Consider the following 21,315-nt stretch of genomic DNA (forward strand, 5'->3'; position numbering starts at 1 on the left):
ACAGCTTTCTGCCGTAACTCTCCCATCCCCCTTCCAAGCTGTGCTGATGTCAAAGGATGTGAAGTCACTACCCCAGAAAGGTACTGAGGGGGGGAGGGAAGAGCCAAGTTATCCCTATACCATTTCTAAAGAATCAGGGCAAACCTTCGGTGTGCTTCAAAGCCTTTTTTTTTTCTTTGAATTGTTCAGATAAAGCTCCCTTAAAGTGCACTGCAGCTTGTAAAAGAATTGGAAGTGTGGGAGAGGAAGAGGGGGGAAGAGATGTGACACTTACTATGAAAATATCCTTTATGTATTTAGAAGGCATTTCCTAGAAGAGATGCGGTTTGACTTTAACAAGCAAGCTCTTATGTTCCTACCATGTTGTGTGATTCTGAATGTTCAGTTCTTCACTGAATATGTTCTTTTGGATTTATAGAATTAGTGCATTGCTAATTACATTTTCTATAATTTGAAAATTATTTGAAAGCATCATGTTAGTATGATGCTTCTGTACAGTATTGAGTGTGTACCTCTTGTTCTTTTTTTTTTTTTACTTAGTAAAATTTTGCATTGTGTCGGGGATTTTTGGTATATTTTTTAGCTGGCTCTTAAGCAACCAGTGCTTTTTTTTTTTTAATATCTGCCTTAGGGTGGTTCTGGTTCGGAACTTTATGAAGGCAGAACATATATTAGCTAGGATGAGCACACCTTGAACAATGGTTTTTATATGCAAGAAATATAGCTGATACCATTCTTAATTACCTTTGCTTCTCAGCCTTCACTGGCGCAGGCTAGATGATAGTACTGGAAAGAATATTTTTTTTCATTAATACTCCATACATTAAAAAATTTTGCTTTGGAAGCTTATAAAATGCAACTGTTGAGAAGTCTGTTGTTTTAAGTAGGAGCATGGATGTACAGGTATTTAAAAATCATGATTTTGCTTTACCTTTTAAACGAACCATAACCTTCTCTGTCTGAAGTGGCAGTGGATGAATTCTAGAAAATTAATTTTGATATGTGACTGGGGAGGAAATCCAGTAAAATTCAGTGAAATTGATTTCAAATAGGGACTGTTCTTGTTGTCAAGGAAATAAAAATGGAACTGCCTGACCTGTGGACAAGCCCTTGCTGTTCACTCTGTACAAATCATCTTAATTTTCAGTTAGATGCTGCCTTTTGGAAAGGGAAATGCACAATCTTTTGAAGGTGGAAGTTAGGAAAACAAACCAAGGTTGGAATCAGAATGATGAAATATTGCGATGATTGTCCTTAATCCTTTGTCTCAATATGATAACAAGGTTCTTGTCATTTAACTTATTATCCTGCCTTTGCTCCAATGTAATACATAATTGTGGAAATGATGGATTTTGTGAAACAGTTCTGAAATTTACTTTCCCAAGACCTATTTTTTTTGGTGCACTGAATAATACAGTAGTGAAGAAGATGTTAAAGGGTTTTGTGGTTTAGGGCTTTTTTGGGTGGTATGGTGTTTTTTCTTTTTGGTTGGTTACAGTTTTTCAGGGGATTATGAGTATAAAATTTCTTGTAAGCAGTTGAAGAATAACTGGGAGATTGTTTTTCATTTTTCAGGTGGCAGGAAATAAGATGGGTCTCTGGTATTATAGCCGAGAGGAGTTTCTTTACACCAGGAACGTCTCTTCCATACATCCATGTGTGCAGAAGTTCCTTGGGGTTTTTTATGTGTAGCTCATGTCACCAGTTGCGTTGATGCTACTAGTACTGGTGCTTCCAAAATGAAGCCTGTCAGAGCAATACAAATGCCAAAATCAATGGCAGTAAAAATAAGCTGGTAATTCTGAAGGCTAATGGCACATTATTACTCTTTGTCCCAATGCATGCTGCTTTTACAATTGTCCTCTTGCATCATCTGTTGTAATATAGGATTAAATTCCTAATAGAAGTGTTCCTCTTGGCAACTGTAAGAGCTAAAACTTGAAGGTCAAGGACAGGGGGTAGGGGCATAAGCCCCTGGGGTGTTTCTCATAGATACAGTTCGTTAAAATAGAAAAAATATTTCTTAAGCACCAGCTCCATAAAATCTTTAAAATTTTGAGATGGTGTAGCTACCATATTTGAACTCAATCTTGGTTCTAAAACTACACATGAAACCTTGTAGACTACCCTGTCTACATCTTTGAAAATAAAAATTGCAATCTTACTTTTAAAGTTCATTCCAAGGTACTTTCTGTACCTGGATCATATGAAATATGTAATGTTTGCATAATCAAAGGGAAATTTTTAGCAAACAATGATGTCATGCCAGATCAGAACCTTTCTCCTGTGTGTCCTGAACTGTAGGGAGCTTGGTTGTCTGGGTTGCTTATAGCTTTACTTAAACAACACAATTGGAAAAACAGATGCAAGTGTTTTTTTAAGAATTATGTTAAAGCCTTGTGAATAGGAAATAAGAATGTCAGAATTTTATTGACTGTCATTGCTGACGCTGGTATCTCCAACATCACCAAAGGAAGGAACAGTAGGTACTTGTAGGATAGGATGTTACGGCCACAAATACCCCGTTGTCCAGCAGTGCATTTGGCTGCCAGTACTCAAGCTCATCTTTGGTACAATGCAGCCGTGTAATCCTGACTCAGACTGCTGTGGAAAGAGCTGTGAGTCTTGTTGGGGTTCCCCTTTGATTCAGGAGCTGTCATTAGGCTCAGGCCTGTGGCATTGCTTGTTGCCTCAGCTATTTTGCAGCTGTGTGGTTGTCCTGTCATGTGCCTCGCTGATCTGGATCCTGGTGTGTTGACTACCCAGCTTGGTGTCCCTCTTCACTGAGCACTTGCTCAGCAACCATGGGACTGTCAGCTGACCCTGCTCAGTGTCAGTATAGCTGCTCTGCTTTCTTCATTCAGGTGCTGTGAGACTGTGACCTTTGTCACAGCTGTAGACTGTTGGCAGTTGTTCAAGAGCAGCGCGTAGAAATTAGAAATGCAGGTGACTTTTGACCCATTGTTGGAAAATAACAAGCACCAAAAAAGCCTAATCCACACCAAATGCAAGTGGTGTGGTACCATTGCTGTACATTATTTGCTTGTGCTAAAAACATTGGTTCAGTGAGAGTGATTGGCCTGCTGGGGTAGTGAGCTTTTGGTCAGCAACAAGCTCTCCTGGAGATCTGAGTTATGCTACTGCTACATCGGTCTTTCTACAGTACAAAGGTAGCTAAACATTATGCCTTTGAGTTGATTGTCACTGATTGTCATCACGAACTGAAAACTTAGTTGTATTGGAGTGATATAAAGCTTCCAGGAAAATTACAATTTCAGTCAAAGCAGCTGTTACAGCCATGGAATAACTATTGTGGTTTGTGATCTTGAATAGAGACTTGACACTGTGAAACAACTGTAGCTAAAGGAACTCATCATGAGATATCTGCATGGAGAGCTCCTTTAGGATCTTTGTGCATCAACAGGCCACTTGCAATCAAGATGACATTAAGGCAGCACAGAGGGTTATTAGGTATTATGAATTGAGTATTTTTAGAGCAAGGAGAGAAGCAGATCTGGATGGTGGTTTCAGGATTCATCCCTCCTTATGGGGCCCTTCGGGCAGCTAAATGCCCAGGGTGATGGAAGTTGATTCAAGGCCCTGACTGGTCAAGCCACGTAAACAAGGTGAGGCTTGGGGAAAGGAAACATTTTGATTTCCATCTCAGCACTTCAGGCAGAGAAAGTAGCTGTAAAAGCTGCACTGATTAGGACAAACAATAAACGTTTGTCACTAGACTTCAGAGTTACCATTTTATATTTACTGTTGATTGTTCAAAATCATAACTGTAGTACAGAGTGTAGTAACAGGTAGAAAATAATAGTAATTCATTCTGTAGGCAAAATATGAATGCTCAGGGGGGACCAGACATTTTTCATTAGGAATACAGTTCAGTGTTGATAAGAAAAATCCCTTAATATTGTTTTGTCAGAGCACAGAAGTAGCCCAGATGCCAATGTTTTCATGAACTCAAGATATATTTTGAACAAACTACATATAAAACTCTGTTCTGATCTGCAGTGGCATAATTAGCATAATGTAAAGGTTACTTTAATGACTTGGTTGCTGACTGCTGGAACTGGTAATGTCTGTTAATGCTTTTCAAAAATTATTTTTAAGATGTTTTGCAAGACATACTGAAAGTTGTGTGGGAAGAAGGGTGAGAACACCCTGATACTATGTTAGCTCAAACTGATGCTTCCTGTAGCCCATAACATGCTTCAAATATCTCATTGTCCATCCTTCTCCTTTGCCTTCCAGAGTAGCAAATGTTTTTTGACAGATTTGACTTGTCATCATTTCAGTTACTTTAGATTTTGTGGAAGATGCATTGACTTTTTTCCAAAGATGATATTAACTTCATCCATTTTTATTGTGTGTTGCTTGTTCATCTTGAGTGAGGGACCATGGGAGGTAGTTCAGATTCCACCTTTACATAGTGTCCTTCAGGGTAGAAAGTGTCAGTGGTAGTGTTGCTGTGACGTAAATATCTGAATATTTAGATAGAAATTTGCATGTTCGTCAAAGGTGGTGAGAGATCATTGCTTAGCTGGGCAATTTATATCTTAAAGGAGAAAAGCTTGGTGCTTTCATTTTAGAAAAAAGTCATCATGTGTTTGTCTTGAAAAATAATTGACCTGAAAATACTTCTGTCTAACCACGGTTGCTAAAAACTGTTGTTAGACTGTTGCTTTGCAGGAATTGTTTCTGAGCTGAAAGAAGAATAAAAAATTATCCATTTTGTAATTAAATGGGAAGCAGAGCCCAAAGCTCTTGCTTCAGGAGTTGTACAGACCAAACTCAGCAGGCAGAGCAGTAACCATTTACCTCATGATAAAAGGGAACAAAGGGAAGCTGAAAGAATTGGATTTGTTTGGTCTAAAGGAAGGAAGGTGGAGATTTGATCCTCAGCTAACTGATGGGAAGGTGTAGAGCACAGAGCCATGCTCTTCTCAGAGATCCACAGTGAGTGAATGAGAAGTAGCCAATATGACTTGGCAAACACTGGAGACTGCAACTGTATGCAAGGCAAAAATATTTTCACCATAAAAGTGGTTAAAAGCTGGAATAAGATTCCAAAAGGGGCTGTGAAGTCTCTAATTGGAGATACTTTGACTGGAGAGCAGCGGGGTTTATCTAGTGGGGATTAGACTAGCAGAAATGACTGTCCCTTCTGGTGAAAATTATTCTATGATTCTGTCGTTCCTTGGTGTTTGTGGGGCCAAAAAATGACTGACCTTGCTGTAATGTAAAAATATTACAATATGAATTTAAACATAGGGGGTTTTTTCAAGGTCAAAGAGCAATATTCTTACAATGAACTCTATTTCTTTTTAGTTACTAAGACAGTTACTTGGCGCTAGCATGCCTATTTAGTAGTACTTTTACTTCTGTTAACTCAGAATTTTTGGTGTTAATGGTTTTTAAAATTATTCTTACCATGTTTTAGCAAACTGTTAAAGATGGGTCACTGGAACTGCATGCAGTATTAAAAACACTGGCATGCTAAAATGATGTTTTATTAATTTCTAAATCTTCAGTTAGCTCAGCAGCACTCCATACATTCTGAATAATATAGAACTAATAAATGAAAGTAGCCAGTTATTTCACCCACATTTCTTTACATTTATCAGCTTTTGGAAAGATCTATTAGATCAAATTAATTTGCTCAGTACTGTGAGATTTTTCTCTTGCCTTTTTTGACAAGTTTGAATTGACAATGAGTACAGCTTTTAACAAACTGTGTGACCTTGCTGTTCATCTTCTGTGGTGTTTATGAAAATGTTGAACAGTGTCATTTCTAACACATCCTTACGACATGTTTGTAGTAATCTTCCTGCATTATAACAACATTATGTTAAAAATATAAAAATCCCAGGGTAATTGTCATTTAGCGACTTCTAATACTTTCCAAGAACTTGCTGCATTTCAGTCATCATTTCCTTTATGCATGTAGACTTTACCTTTTGGGTTGTGTTAACATTTTATTATACTCTGAAACTAGCCTATTCTGATTATAAAAGCATACCTAAAAATCTCAAAGTCACCTTTCATGATACTGTTTTTTTTCTCTTAGTATATTCTGCAGCAGAAAATTATTCTGGTTTATACCATCTGTATTTTCTGTGTAACTATAATCTTCACCTTTGCATGTGTCTTGCACTTTCCACATAAGTATGTATTTTAAGGATGGTGAACTTATTTGGTCTGAGCACGTATGTTTATTTAAATCTTAATTTTCTTTAATTGTTTAGCACATTTAAATTCAGTAAACATTTAAGATACAGTCACTCCTTGTTGTGAGACATGAGCAGAGCCTTCCTGAGAGGGAAGGTACATAGAGGAAACATCTTAATTTTCTTCTGAGATGCTTCCATAGTAGTGATGAACTGTGTTAATTCTGATTGAATTTAAATTTTAAAATGGAAGGATTGTTTGTACCTTTGTGGAAATATTTTCATGCAAAAGATCTGAACTTTTTTTAGCCCTGCCAATCCAATAAATGGGATTTCGCATGGTCAGCACGCACCTTCTGTCCTGCTTGTGGGTCATAGTTGTTGGGTTTTGACTTAATGGATAAACCTCAGTTGTGATTTAAAGGAGATGAAAATGCTTGTTCTTCCCTTTTCTCTCACATTAGCAAATTATAATTTGGTAACGTGAAGGGATGAGAACAGGTATCAACCTTGTGTTCAGGCTGTTATGTTCCTGCCAAGCCACCTGGACTCTGTTGGTACATGGCCTGACTCCTGGAGCTCACAGTCATACATTTTGCCAAAAGTCTCCAATTTCTCCTAGAAAATTCTGAGCCACTGCTGCTCTTCAGCATTGCTTAATGACTGGTACACTTAATTCTTAGCTTTGAAACCCTTCCACTGTTCCTTTCTAAAAGTGTTACCTCAAAAAGGAGAAGTAAGGCCATCTTCCTCAAGGACAAGCAGCAGTTTTATTCTTAATGAACTTAGGCCTCTCGTATATATGAAATTATAAAAATTTTCATCTGTTAGTATTAAATACTCACCTGAATTACCAAAGGATTGATATTAGCCAACAAATGGTTCCGTTGTATTACTTCTTTGTTCTGGTTTGCTAGATTTTTTGGAAGGACATTCAGACATTGCCAGACATAGACTGATGGTTTTTTAATGTATCTACCAAAGAAACTCATGGGGGGTGTTTTTAATACTTGACCAAAAGCAGATTTAAAAGGGGTTGCTTAGTTATTATTTGTGCTGCCTTTAATTTTAGCATGGTTACATGCTTATTGGCCCTCCACTTACCATGGATCACATTCTATCAAAGAGTGTATTTTACCTTGCTCTGCTGCTTTTACTGTTTGTTCTCTGTCACACCTCCTTTCTTGACTTTGTGGAGTTGCTTTTGCCTTGGTATAGACCCCTTGCCAATATGAAGAGTGTATGTACGGGTTCTTTTGCTTGAAACAATGAGGATGTTAAGTGTTCACACTGCATGTAAAATATCTGAGGGCATGACTGTAAAATGTCTCTAGAGGGGACTTTTTGTTGAGCTAAAAATACCATGAAATTATAGGAAGGCAGTCAGCTGGAATTTTTACATTACTTTTACTGACTCATGGAGTAACATGCATGCCCTTTCAAGGAAGCAAAAATGGATGCCCTCAAATTTTTATTCCTGCTGTTTCGTGATAGTTGCTATGAAATACATTTTAAGGTAAAAATTAAGTATCTGTTTGTGTGGAATTTTTTTTTCCATTTCTGTTTGAAGAAATAATAATAATTAAATCTAGTCTAATAATTAAGACTTCTGTAAAATCAGCTAATTAATTCCATGTGCTGTCAAATAGTTAGCTACTGAAACTGCACTGTAAACCACACAGATTAAGTGGGCACCAGCAATATTTAATAGATACAGGGTTATTTGCATCATGTGCAGATAAGATGTTCATCTAGGGGAGGTGTTCTTTGTGCTCTAACCTTTCTGCCAGAGGGTGGACACCTCGTACTGGTGAAAGCAGGGTCTCAGCAGCCTCATAGAGCTGGTGTCTGCCCTCTGTGCACCACCCTGTCTGATAAAACGGAGGGAAATGGCACTTGGAGTGCATGATGTTTTAAAGCCACATCCACACAGCCTTTAAATCAATTCCAATTTAATGCACATATAAATCATGTGGTACCATTTCTGCCATAACTTATCAATGAAGTTTTCTTTTATAAAAGTGTAGTTAAACTTAGGGGTGAGATCTGACTCTGCACTGTTATCAGTAATGGAAGTGACAGTTTTGTTTCAGCTTTCATAATTGCTCTTGTTACTGATAGTGATCTGAATTTTATGAAGAAAATATTTTCTTTGTAAGTTACGCAAAGAAAAAATATACATGAAATGTAAAATTTAAAATCTAATTTAAAAATTTTTTATTTGGGACCTTTCTAATTGTTTGTAGAAGCCTACCAATTTGAAACACTTTTTCATTTTAAAGATTTTTATGGAAGGCTTTTAATTTGCATTTTGGACTAAATCAACCAGCTGTATGGCTTCACACAGCCTCTAGAACCAAATTATATTATTACTTTTATAAAGTGAATACATAACAATGTCAGTGTTTCAAAGGTGTCCTGTGTTCATTCAAGGCATGTTGGAAAGAAAGCTTGAACAAAATTATCAAAGCCTACAAAAAACAAATGTGGTGTCTGTTCTTTGTAATAAGTGTAATAAGTTTTTCTTCAAAATAATTTTCCAAACAGATTAGTCACAGCACTAGAATCTTTCTTCTAACCTATTCCCAGAATATTTTTATACTTCTTGCTTCTATTACATCTATTCTTCTGTGTGAAGTGTCTTAAAATCCAAAAATTGATGCACAAGGTTTTATTGAGGATTGTCTTAAAGTTGTTGGTATGCTAGAAAAACTGCATTGTTCTTGTCCCAGTACAAAATTAAGGTTCTTAAGGCTTTTGAATCGGAATATTACACATCCTCTCAAAACCAAAATTTTGAGCATATATTTCATTGTATAACTTTTCTCACTTTATAATGTTGGAAACTCAGTAATCATTAGTGTATCTTAAGGAAGAAAGTATTCTAAAGCTTGTAGTTAAATAGAAGAAATTACAACATGTTGCTTTCATTGCGCATTAAATTTTCTGTTAAAAAGGGAAAATGTAAATAGAATAATGAGTATTTTGGAAAATGTGCTGGGAGTGAGATGTCTTAACATGTCCAGGACTTGTGGACATGTAGTAAAGAGTCAGTCTTGAATTCATAGCTAATACAACTAAGCAATTTGTTTATACCCTGTAAATTCACAGATTTTTTTTTGAGGCTTCAATTTAAATGTATCCCCTAATGCAGTTCACTCTTTCTCCTGTGTGGGAGGGGTGGAAATTTGGTGGAAATTATCAGCAGAATATCAGCTTTTCTGGCAGCTAAGCAGTAGGGACACTATCGCTAATAGGTACATTTTCAGGTCTTACTAGAATTCCTTTGTGAGGACATTAATTTAACCAGAGACCAAAGACATCTGTTGAAGCAGATGTGTATATTTTCAGACAAATGTGATGGGAGGAAGATAATGTTGGATTGTATAGGAATAATTCTTAGGTTAAATGGGAAATCATTATGCTCTTAATTCCTGACAAATGTGCAGGTATATTGTATCTTTAGTTTTCTTAGATGTTGAAAGTATTTATTCTTAAATGGGCATAGTTGGCTTTCTAGTTTATTTGAGTCAGAATTTTCATTGATGGAAAGTAATTTTTATTTCCTAACAGAGATTTACTCATAATTGCTCTTAGCATTTGACATGGCCAGCCTTGACTGCTAAGCAATTTACTGACCTAGTTCTAAACTTTTCTTTATTTTCTTACCAAATCAGTGTTTCTTTGTTGTTCGATCATTTCTTTTACTTGTATCACCTCATACAAGGCAGCTAAGTTTCATAGGATGTGGGACTAAGAAGGGGCTGTTCATGTCAAAAAATGAGGAAAACTATGCACTGAATTGGAGTTGTTTTCCAGTGGATACAAAATAACCAAACCCAAACAAAAAAAAACAATCAAACAAGAAAAAACCTAAACCAACCAACCAAAAACCCACCCACCCCCAAATAAATACCAAAAAAACCAGTACTAGAGATAGGCCTTCAGTCTGCTGAAGTCTACTAAGAAATTGTTCTCAAGAAAACCACAAAAGCCCTGTTGATTTCTGGTGAAAACACGTTTGCATATCTTAAAATGATGTGTGACAGTTTGAGATGTTGATCAGCCATTCAGGACCTTAGTTTGCATCTCAAGCTCAGTGTTACCTGTGGTGTTTAAGCTCTTCCTATGAAAAAAAGACTTACCCTTCTATTTGTAATTTTAAATAGAGTCGTGAATTTAGAAAACTAAATCAGAGTTGTCCTCAGGGAATATTTATGGAAGTTTTTGTTAATTTCAAAATAAATGTTTGCTTCAGACAAGCAAGGATGTTCTTATAACTTAACCAGAGTTCCTATGTGGGGACTGGGCCATTTGCTTTAGGTTGCATTGGAGTGTGATACAACAAATCAGTTTGATCATAGAAAAGCCAGGGGGGCTTTTCTTCCTGTGTTGTAATTTATTGTGTGATCTATTTCTAAGCCTACACAAGATCCAGCTTGTGACATCTGTTAATGATTATTCTAAGTGTCATCATTAAATTCACCAATTTTGGCATTCAGAAGCATCCAGCAGAATGCAAGCAGCAGCCCCCAGGTTTAGCAAATGTACAGGTAGTGACGAGAGGGGGAGGCAGTCTGACAGGCTCTGGAGAAGGAACCAAGTTATTTTACATTTTGGTGGTTGGGTGTTCTTTGAATCGTATTTATCGCAGATGTGTGACAGGTACTATTGACTGACAAGTTACTCAGAGCGGTATCTGACTAGAATTAGGGATTGGTGTGTGGAGTTGGGTGTGTTTAAGGAAACAGTGCATTTGCTTATAGCAGATGGTTAGGCTTGATTACCTGATAGTTATTTCATCCAAGTGTCCAAAGTGACAGAGTTTATTCAGGTTTATGTGTTTCTTCAGTTTATTTAATGCAAATCTTCTCAGTTACACCGTACACTTTATGTTACAGAACATAATTAAGGTCTGTCCTCACAACAGTAGTGCTTAATTTTCTCAGAGAGACTGTTGGATATATTTAAAAACTTTAAAAGTTTTCAAGGGCATTTGAAGATGTTGGATAACTTGAGAGTGGATTCAAGCATACTCTAGTGGCTATGAAATTGAGGGGTTTTCTCTTAGTGTTTTGTGTTTAAAAGTGAGATTTGCTGTCATATTAACTGTATGTGTGCCGGAAAGCTTTGCTGAGAGTACTTTGTTTGGTTTCTCTCTTTCCCAGTTAAGACACTTTTTTTATTCCATTGTCTATTTGATTATCCTCCTTGACATTTTTCTCCCTAGTTTTCAGGTAGAATTTCCATTTCATTAGCTCAAGCCCATTTCGGTTTGTTTCACATGTCATTTCCTGTATAAGCATTCCTGTTTTCCTCTTTATGCTATGTTGATCTTAAAATATTTATGCAGTTATCAATTTTGCATTTCACTTTTGTTTTTGAATGTTCTAATATAGCGGAAAAATCCTTATTTCTCTTAACTATTATTACAAATACCCTCTTAAGTTATTTTTAAAATTTCACATGGTTTCTAATAAAACTGTTGACTTTTGATAAAACTCCTTGTAAAGCAAGAGCTTGGTTCAGAGTGGCATTAGTCCACTTTTGAAGAGTCATTAGATAATTTGGTGTACGTGTTATTCACTGTTGATCTACTCTTAGCGTCATTAGACTTATGATTTATACCTGGGATGAAGATACTGGCATTAATTTCAGTGCCTGAGGTTGTTTAGTATGTAAAAATTATGCCAAATATTTTAAAATGACAGCAGACCTTTTTTCCTATTTTGTTATTAATCAGTCCTTAAAATCTCCCATCTTTAATCCTTGACAGTTAAATGTCATTACTTAGTTCCTCTATCCTCAAAACCATGGTGTAATCTCTGTTAGGAGATAGCTGCCACCGGTGCTGGATTCCCCAGTGACTAGAGATTTCAGAGGGGATTTGTGTTGTAAAGCACCTGCCTTGAGCTTCACTCTGGGACTGACAAAATATGTGCTTCCCATTCCTTTCAATCTCTTTTAAGCTGTAGGATTCTTGAGGTGTTGTAATTTTATTTTTTTTCTCTTTTTTTTTTTTTTCAGTTGCTGTTTAATTAGTCTGGTAATAGCTCATTTGATTCTAACAGCCTTTTCTTTTTTGCATTGCTTGGGAAAATGTATTACTTTAAAAGCCTCATAATCAAATGAAAAGCCACTCTTCTGAATGAAAATTTAGCCAAAAGATTTCTTTACATAGAAATCAAAAATACGAAATGCTGTGTACCTTAATGAATTCCAACATGTTGCTGTTGCCTTCCTTTCCTCACTTCTGTATCATAGAATCATGTCATAAAATGGTTTAAATTGGTAGGGACCTTAAGGAACATCCATTTCCAACCCCTCTGCCATGAGCTGGGGCACCTTCCACCACACAGGGTTGCTCAGAACCCCATCTAACCTGGCCTTGAACACTTCCAGGGATGAACTTTCTCAGTGCAACCTGTTATAATGTCTACATTAAACCAGCTCTCTATCAGTGTAAAGCCATTACCCCTTGTCCTATCACTCCATTCCCTCATAAAAAGCCCGTCTCCAGCTCCCTTTTAGCCACCTTAAATACTGGAAGGTGCTATAAGGTCTCTCCAGACTGCTCTTAATATGCAGAAGAACCCCATCTCCCACAGCCTGTCTTCACAGATGAGGTGCTTCAGGCCTCTGAGCATCTTCATCACCCTTCTCTGTGCTCACTCCGGCAGGTCCCTGTACTTCCTGTGTCAGAGACCCTGGAGCTGGATACATGATTAAGACTATTTCTATACACAAGCTGTCACAGATGAAATAACTTCCTTATTGTAAGTGGAGTAACATGGTAGTTGGAGAAGGACCTTAAACTTATACCTCAGTTCTTTTAGAGTAAGCCTCTGTTCCTTATGACGCTTTACAGCACTGACATGTACATCCCTTTATCTTCAGTCAAGAGATAGAGAGCAGAAGTTTGTTCCTCTTTTGTGCCACTTAAAATGTTTATATGTGGTGCTTTCTTGAGCTTCTTGAGAACTTGCACTCTGTTTTTCCATGAGTGTTCCTGTGGCTTTTTGGTCACTGTGGTAATTTTTCTTGTTTTAAGCATTTCTTCTGGCAAAGAAAGATTTCTGCAGGGTCAATAAATGAAACAATATAAACGGCAGTATTTTCTATGCATTTGTTAGTCCAGTGTATCCATACAACATCTTGCCTGCTTTATCTGCAGCCAAACTCCCAGTACTTGAGGTGATTGTTATACTATAAAATGTATTGTGTATAATTTTAGTACTTTTCTGTATTCCTTGAGTTTATTTTTATATGCTGCTAGAAGAAATAGCTTTAATTAAATTTGTCCATGCATGAATTGGAAGTTTTCTTCCATGTGCCACCCACTTATTTCCAGTATCATGTGTTAGGATAGAATTCTGTTAATGGGAGACTGTCATCTTTAATTAGTGTTAATTATTGTCATCATGTTTTCAGTAAAATCACTGAAAACTATAAAGAGTTGGTCACATAATAGAAATGCAATAAAAATCATTCCAGAATAGTGTTTGTTGCTTTGAATTTGGTTGATAATTAAACCATTTCAAAATAAGTTAAATATTTTAAATGGAATTTTATCAAATGTTAGTTCAGCTTTTGTAATAGTCTTTCTTTTTTTTTTCTACTTCTTCTCATTTTTAAGGACTTGATCACTAATTTTGGAAAAAGTATTAGTTCTTGTAAACCCATGTTTTGACAGATTAAGTTCTCCTTTCCCTACTGTGTAGTTCCTCTGCCTTAGTGTCTGGCAATTTCCATTTCTCTTATTCAGGGCACTAAATTCTATTCTTTGGAAAAAGGCTGCTGTGGTATCATCAACCAAAGTGTTCTAAGGGAACATTGCAAGATGCTAGACTCCCCTTGCCGAAGTATATAGGGCATCTTACAAAGTTTCAGTAAAGCTTTAATGCTGCTTTTTTTCCCAATGAACATCAAAATTTAAAGTGCACTAATACTTCTGACCAGCAGAAAGGACCATGTGACCAATAAATTTAGGCATAGCCTCTGGGTAGCACTCTAGTTGACAATTAAATGTTGTTTTTCTAAATCATTAACAATTCTACTCCTTCATTAGGGTTGCTGGCATGTTTAATGAGATGTTTTGTCTACTTGCAAGAAGGAGTCATCCAACATGCTCGGGCTTTTGCTCTACGTCAGTGTATTAAAGGAGCAGTTACTTTCAGCATATGATTTTTAGTTTCTTTTTTTCTGTGACCTTGTTCTTGCACATGCTCCTTCCCCTTTGTGTGATGATATTCTCTGGCTTAAGCTTCTGTGTATCTTTCTATATGAAAAAAAACTAGCTGCCCATTTAAAATGAGAGGAGCTTTATTTACTGTGTGTGCATAGTCCTGATTGGTAGCTGTGGGTATCTGATAGTGTTAAAGAAAAAAAAGAGCTACTTTTCTTTCAATGAAACAGGGACCTGTCAGCCAACCAAATCTCTGTACCTCTGCTAAGATTTTATATATGAGTTAAAAAGTACTCACACAACTGAGATGAATTTTGTCTTTTGAATGTATTTTTTGCAAGTTTACAACCATATCTCTTGTTTTCTGCTTTTAAAATGATGTAACATAGTAAATTCTGCTGGCCATAAATTGTGTTTTGTGGTAGGAATTGCATCAGCTCTTCTCTGTGTCAGAATATGACCTAAAACTTGAAATTCAACCTTATTTCAGCTCCTATCTGTACTAGAAATCAGCTGTTTTATGTGATGTCTCTGGGTCACCTACTTACCCTGCTTTCCCTTTTGTCCTCCATTCAGCAACTATTGCATTACACTGTTGTCACAGAAAAATGGGCTTCAGTGAAAAAGGTAGGGGGTGGATCTATCAGCAGTGCCCAGTGATGTCACAATTACAACACAAAACTAAAAATACAACTTTCAGATTTGAAGGAACATAAAAAATGTAATTGAGAAAACAGTCTAGAGTCCTACATGGCAAAAATATTTGCGTGTCATAAAACACTAAATATGCGCTCAGGCACTGAAAACACAAACTTCAGTGTTTTCTCGTTTATTTTTACTTCAGCTAATTTACTTAAAAACCAGGAAAAATTTGTTATAATACGAAGACCTCTTGATTTGTTAGAATATTCACGTGTTCTTTAGCTGGTCTGTACATTACAAAAGAAAAGGTGGCGGTGGTAGCTCCTGGGTGCAAACCAGTGCCACATCCTGGCTGAGAAGCACGTGAGGTTAAGGACAGCTACCAGCGTGAAGCCTGTTGGCAGTGAACTCACACTGTAAGAATTGCTGAAGACATGCCTGCATATTCCAAAGAATGTTTCCATACGGAGTTCAGTGTTTGAATTTAAGCTTTTCCAGCAAATTTGTGTTCTGCTAAGGCACATGGTAGCTGAGTACCTCTGATCTTTACTTGGCTGTTGCAAAATATGGACTGGAAGTGGTGCCTTTCAGAGTGAGATATTGCTCTAGTTAATCTGATAATAAAAGCACAGCTAGTATCAGTTATAAAGTGGAAAGTAACTTGCTTTATACTCACCAGTATACAGAAAAGTCTGGCAAGGCCACAGGCTAAGATGATGTTGAAAATTTTATACTGAATAGCTATTTCTGTATTGATACTGTTAAAAAAGAAGGGGAAGAGCTTGCATGTCTGTAGGTTGTATAATTTGATCCAACAGTAATCCTGTGATTGTAAGGAAAAAACCTCTGAACAACCCAAACAAGACAAATAGCTCATCCCTCTGTCCCAGAGCCATACCTTGCTCTCATAATATCTACCATATTTTGATACTTTTTCCGGTGTGTATTTCTGTCTTACAAAAAGGACAGTAGGATAAATGATGCGGGCTTAAAATATGCCATAAGAAATTTCTTTAAAGCTGTGTCAGGAACTGATGGACATTCAATCCAAATATAAGACTGACCTTCTTTGGGCTTATAACAAGCTGGGTCCCTGTTCCAGTAGAAGAGCAAAGGTAGTATTCATTTAAGGTATGAGTACTGACAGGGATATGTGTTTGGAGTGAATAAAAAAGGTTATTTTACTGCTACTGTTTAGAAGCAAGTCCTGTGAAAATTATGTAAATTGTCACTACCAGTTGGGGAAGAGGGGTAGAATATATGGGGTTTTGGTTTGGTTTGATTGGGAGTGATGGGGTTTGGGGCTTTTTTTTAAAAAACATTGCTTAGTGAATAGCTCTGAGTATCAGTTCTGGTGTAATTTTAAGGAGTAGCTTCTGGATAATTATTCAGTCATTGGGGAATGGAGCACCAGAGTTGCACAAGTAGTAAATTTTTTTCCCCAGTGGGGGGGAAATTAATGCCAGTTAATTAAGCAAATGGAAGTGAGAGGTTATTGCTTAATTGAATTGGAAGGTGATTTAGAAATTGGTATGCAGAAAGAACATAACCAGATAGTCCCTGACAAATGTCTGAGGATAAACGACTTGTTGGGTGACCCAGAGTTGCTCTGAAGGTGTGCAGACATGCTCTGCAAAAAAAAATTATGGGCTACTCAAGTCATCTTAACCATCTTATGCTTGGTATCATGCTGAAATCATCCTTTCAAACCTTAAAAGTAGGGATGACCCTGGTTTCAAGGCAACTACTCCAGACAAAGTGCTAGAAGAGTTGTGAGACGCTTGAAAGCTGTGGATGAACACTCCTAAAGGAGGGGGTTATATCTCACTCAGATAAACAAAACACAGTTCATTAGAAATAATGTGTGGTTCTCAGTTTGTATAGAGATCTCTCAAATAATGAGGATGACTCAGGTACTTAAAATAGTTAAGCCACCTCAGAATAAATGGCAAGGGAGGTGGCTTGCCTAGCTGAGGGTGTTCCTTGACCTTCTTAGTTGTCAGTCTTTAACTTTCACTGTAAGCTGTAATTACATCTTTAATGCTTCCTCTCTTTAAGGTTAGTGTACTGTAATCACTGTAATTGTATGTCCATTACTTGTATAATTATAGTCTTTATTTAGGCTTTGGATTTTTTGGAGTATGCATTCATAGCACAGTATCCCTAAGTGTAACTGTTGTTATGCTTCAGGTTGAACCACTTTCCATTTTACAATTAATTGGGGAAAGGTAACCATCCAAACCACTTTGTATGTCTGAGACATTTTACATTCAGGTCATAAATTTGGCTGGCTTTCAGTATGCAAACTTCTCAATTAATTACTTTTTTGACATTTTCTCAGGAGAAATTATTCATTACTTTAGTTTTTAATTCAAATTAAAAAAAACATGGGTATTCAGATACAAAATTTGCGTGGCTTTGTTCACAACACTGGACAGGAATTTTGGTTTATTTGTCAGAAAGTTGTTGCTGTGCATGGGACACCTGTTACCTAGCACCTTCTTTCTGCTTCTAGAATTCTGCCACTGTCTCAGGTGTCTTGGTGACACTGAAGTCTAACTGGTTGTGGTTTCTTTCACAAAGGCAACGTTTTTATTTTTTATGTTCTTCATTATTATTACTGTACACTTTTCTTACTGGAATTATTCTTCAGAGCAATTAGGCGCATATAACTTTAAAAAATATTGCCAGTTGTTTTAAACCAAGTAAGTCTTCCAGGTTTATTATGTAAAAAATACTTTGGAAAGCAACTTCTCTTCAAGAGAGAGGAGCTATTCCAGCTTTGTTATCCTAGGAAGTTTTTCAGGCATTTATAAGGGGAGCAACTGGTATTTAAACTGCTGGACTGTAGATCTGTTGCACATTCAGTTAATTAGGTTGTACATACACTGTTCTTGTATTCAGTAATACCACTTGAAATGCTTAGATGGTAGCTCTTGCTGCTTGTGTAAGAAAATTCTAGCATTTTATGATACTGTAAGGAAAAAGGAAAAGTCATCAGCTGGAAGAAATGGGAGTAAATTGCAGAACTATTTACAAAGTCAATCTAGTCCTGTTTTTTAACATGCCTTAGTAGTTCATATCTAACAATAAAAAAGTCATGCTGAAACATAAAACATATTACAGTATAAATTTAGGCAGACTCTCTGTGGTATGTTCACATTTTATGTCTTAAGCTTCGTGCTGTGATCATGTGGCCATTTTAATTGAACACAAGTTTTTGCTGCAGTCAAAACATGGTACTGCTTTCTTTACCTCTGGCCAGTTATCTAGTATTTCTTAAATATTTAAGTCCTGATCCTGCAAGTTTTTGCTGTGTGTAATTTGTAATCTCTCAGATATCTGTCATTTTAACAGCTCATGGGATTACTTAAGCAAAACACAGAGCACATGCAGGCATTTTTTCAAGTATATATTTTTTCTATGCAGTGTCTCTTTCTGACACAGGTAATTTTTTATATCATCCTGACATGGACAGGGTATTTCAGTGGGGTTCATATTCTGGACGATGATATTTCTGAAAATTGTGTGAAGATTTAGAAAGTTTGCTTGTAATCTTAAGCAGTTCTATACCTGTGTTTCACAAAGTAAAAATGGAGAGGGCAGTTAATCCACTATTGTATAATTTAAACATTGTATAATTCTTTTCACTTTTCAGATGTTCCTCCAGCGGATCAAGAAAAGCTTTTTATCCAGAAGTTACGACAATGTTGTGTACTTTTTGACTTTGTTTCTGATCCACTAAGTGACCTAAAGTGGAAGGAAGTAAAACGAGCAGCTTTAAGTGAAATGGTAGAATATATCACACACAATCGCAATGTGATTACGGAACCTATTTACCCTGAAGTAGTACATATGGTAAGTGATTTAACAGTGAGAACTTTCTGTTTTGCAATTCAGTGTTGCTTCTTCAGTTGTATCAATTTATCTTAAGAATTTTTGCTGAAATCTTTGAAGAAGATCAATTATCTGCAAAAGAATAACAGGGCTTTGAAATTTTACTGCCAGTGTTGATTTTTTCCTTTTTCGTAAGACAGAAACTAGACACATATATGAAGCAGAATTAGATGATGGTTTAAGCTGGTAAAACCAAAATCTTGTATTTATAGGGAGGGAAGTTTTATTTATATATATATATTTTTATTATTATTATTATTTTTTAAAAAAAACCCATGTAAATTGTAAAACTGAAATTTTAAAAAATTGGACTATTACAATTAAGATCACCTGTGCAAGCTTGACACTTGTAATCCTGTTCAGTGCCAGAGTGACTTTATTCTGTGTTCAGAGGCAAGAATGAGAGTCAGACTTTATTAAGTACATAGGATGGCAGATGAGGTTTCTGCTGGAACAAGTTATGTGAACCATTCAGACTTGCATTGTCCCTCCTTTCTCACTATCCAAATCCTGCCTAGCTAGACTTAGTGTATTTTTCTGTTGTGTGCGAGTCCTCTCCAGAGGAGGAAGCTGCAAAATTACAGCAGAGTCTTTCAGCTCTCATCTTGGTGGTGATGAGACACCAGTGGCTTGGAGTAGTAGTTGGGTTGAGGTCAGTAGCTGTTGTCTGCAAAACCCTGAGAATAGAAAGCATCTGTTGAAATCCCTAATAAGCCTACAGGAAGTTCTTGGCTATGTGTAACAGGATGGTTTTTCCCAAGGCTTTATATCTTAGAGTGAATTTTCAGTGAGTTGAGAAAACGGCGCTGCTTTAACATAAATGGGAAGTTAGTCAAGTTTAGTGGTCCTCCTGCAAATCAGAGACCTTCTTCAAAGATTCTAAGGATTTATAGTATGTTGGATGTTGCTTATGATGAAGATTGTTATCTAAATCAGCCCTAAGTGTTTACTGAGACAAGCTATTTTAATAAGAACTTCTGAGTGTATGAGAATACTCATAACTCTGGATGTCAAACATGCACCCAAAGCACTGAGGATGGTTAATGAGGAGATGTGGGATCATGGCTTTTCCCATGTCTTGATAACTTATTTATATCTCTGGGTTTTTTTCTAATTTATTGCTTGTTTTGGACTACTTGACACTGTTAAAAGGAGAGATACAAAAGATAGTAAGCTTGCTGAGACTTTCTTTGGGCAAAGTGGAGTTCATGATGAATTCTTGAATACCAAAGTCAGACATCGGTACTTGCTCTGTGCAGGAATTCTTAACTGCCGGACTGTTCATTGCTTCTGCTTTTTGTGCCTGCATTATCTTCCTCCATCAAACAGTTATGGCCAGAGTACATTTGGCTAAGGAGAATGTATACTTTCTTTGTTTTCAGATGCATCCAATGGTAACCTGTCTGCACTTTGGTCAGTTCAGCAGATCTTGCAGTGGAATTTGGCTGCTGTCTTGGTTGCCAGTCTTTTGCTGATAGCATGCAGTGTTCGAAAATTGGTGAATTTAAAATGCTTTTTGTGTGCAAAGGTCTAAAGGGTGTGGGGTTTTCTTGCACAGGTTTTCAACAGCACTGTGGGAGACACTGTCAGTGAAGGCACCTGGACTGGTATTTTGAGGTTAAATTCAGATAGTTTTTTTTCCTTAGGTTTTTTTTTCCTTTGGTCATTTGTTGAAACAACTGTATTCTTTCTCCAGTAGTGTTATTATCTTTCCTTCAGGCATGTATGTGTAGATTGTCATGTACATTTGCTACATTCTAGACATAGGTATTAATTGATTGTGAGGATTTTAAGGAAAATAAATGTTATGTCTTCATGTACTTTAAAATTCTTCCAAGAAACATTGATAAGTTATGTGCAGCTACTGCCACTGAATTATATTAGTAAGGAAGAGCATTTTCAATAAAGTTATGAGGATCAAGAAATACTCAGATTTGAGAATGATTCTCAGTTTGGAAAATTTGTGGAGTTGGCAGGGAAATTTGGATTCTGCTATGCCATTTTGCTAGACTTCACAGCTTGGAGGTTACTTGTTTTTGCATATGTACATGCTATATCTGTGTGTGCCCAAGTTCTGTTTGATGTTATTAAATTATTATTTAGGCCAATCACTTAGGGCAATGCATTTCACAGGTTATGTGTTTACTAGAAATTAAATGCTTCCTTTTCCATAGCTTCAAACATTCTTTCTCTCTGACAAAAGAAACATTTACCTTATAATCTTATTCTTTAGTCTTTGTAGTCTTAATGCTTATGTCATGTCTATCCACCCCACCCTTCTTTATTTACTTTAAGTATTCTGGACTAAGTTATAGTATGATCTTTTCTTTAAGCTATATATTCATCTAGTGGCTTAGCTAATAACTTAATGTTAAGCTTAAGTCTTTTTTTCAAAAGGTATGAGAAATTAATTTC

General features: G+C 36.5%; 1 protein-coding gene across 3 annotated transcripts in view; it reads left to right on the forward strand.

Annotated features, from left to right (window-relative positions):
- The window catches only part of PPP2R5C (protein phosphatase 2 regulatory subunit B'gamma), a 76,608-nt gene that overhangs the window by 30,069 nt on the left and 25,224 nt on the right, over nucleotides 1-21,315 (forward strand). For all 3 annotated transcript variants that reach the window (XM_058857757.1, XM_058857904.1, XM_058857828.1), the window contains one exon: nucleotides 18,662-18,861. In XM_058857757.1, coding sequence (XP_058713740.1) covers nucleotides 18,662-18,861 — 200 coding nt within the window. The remainder of the gene's footprint in view (nucleotides 1-18,661; nucleotides 18,862-21,315) is intronic.

The sequence above is a fragment of the Poecile atricapillus genome, chromosome 1 (assembly GCF_030490865.1).
Source record: "Poecile atricapillus isolate bPoeAtr1 chromosome 1, bPoeAtr1.hap1, whole genome shotgun sequence".
Lineage (NCBI taxonomy): Eukaryota > Metazoa > Chordata > Aves > Passeriformes > Paridae > Poecile > Poecile atricapillus.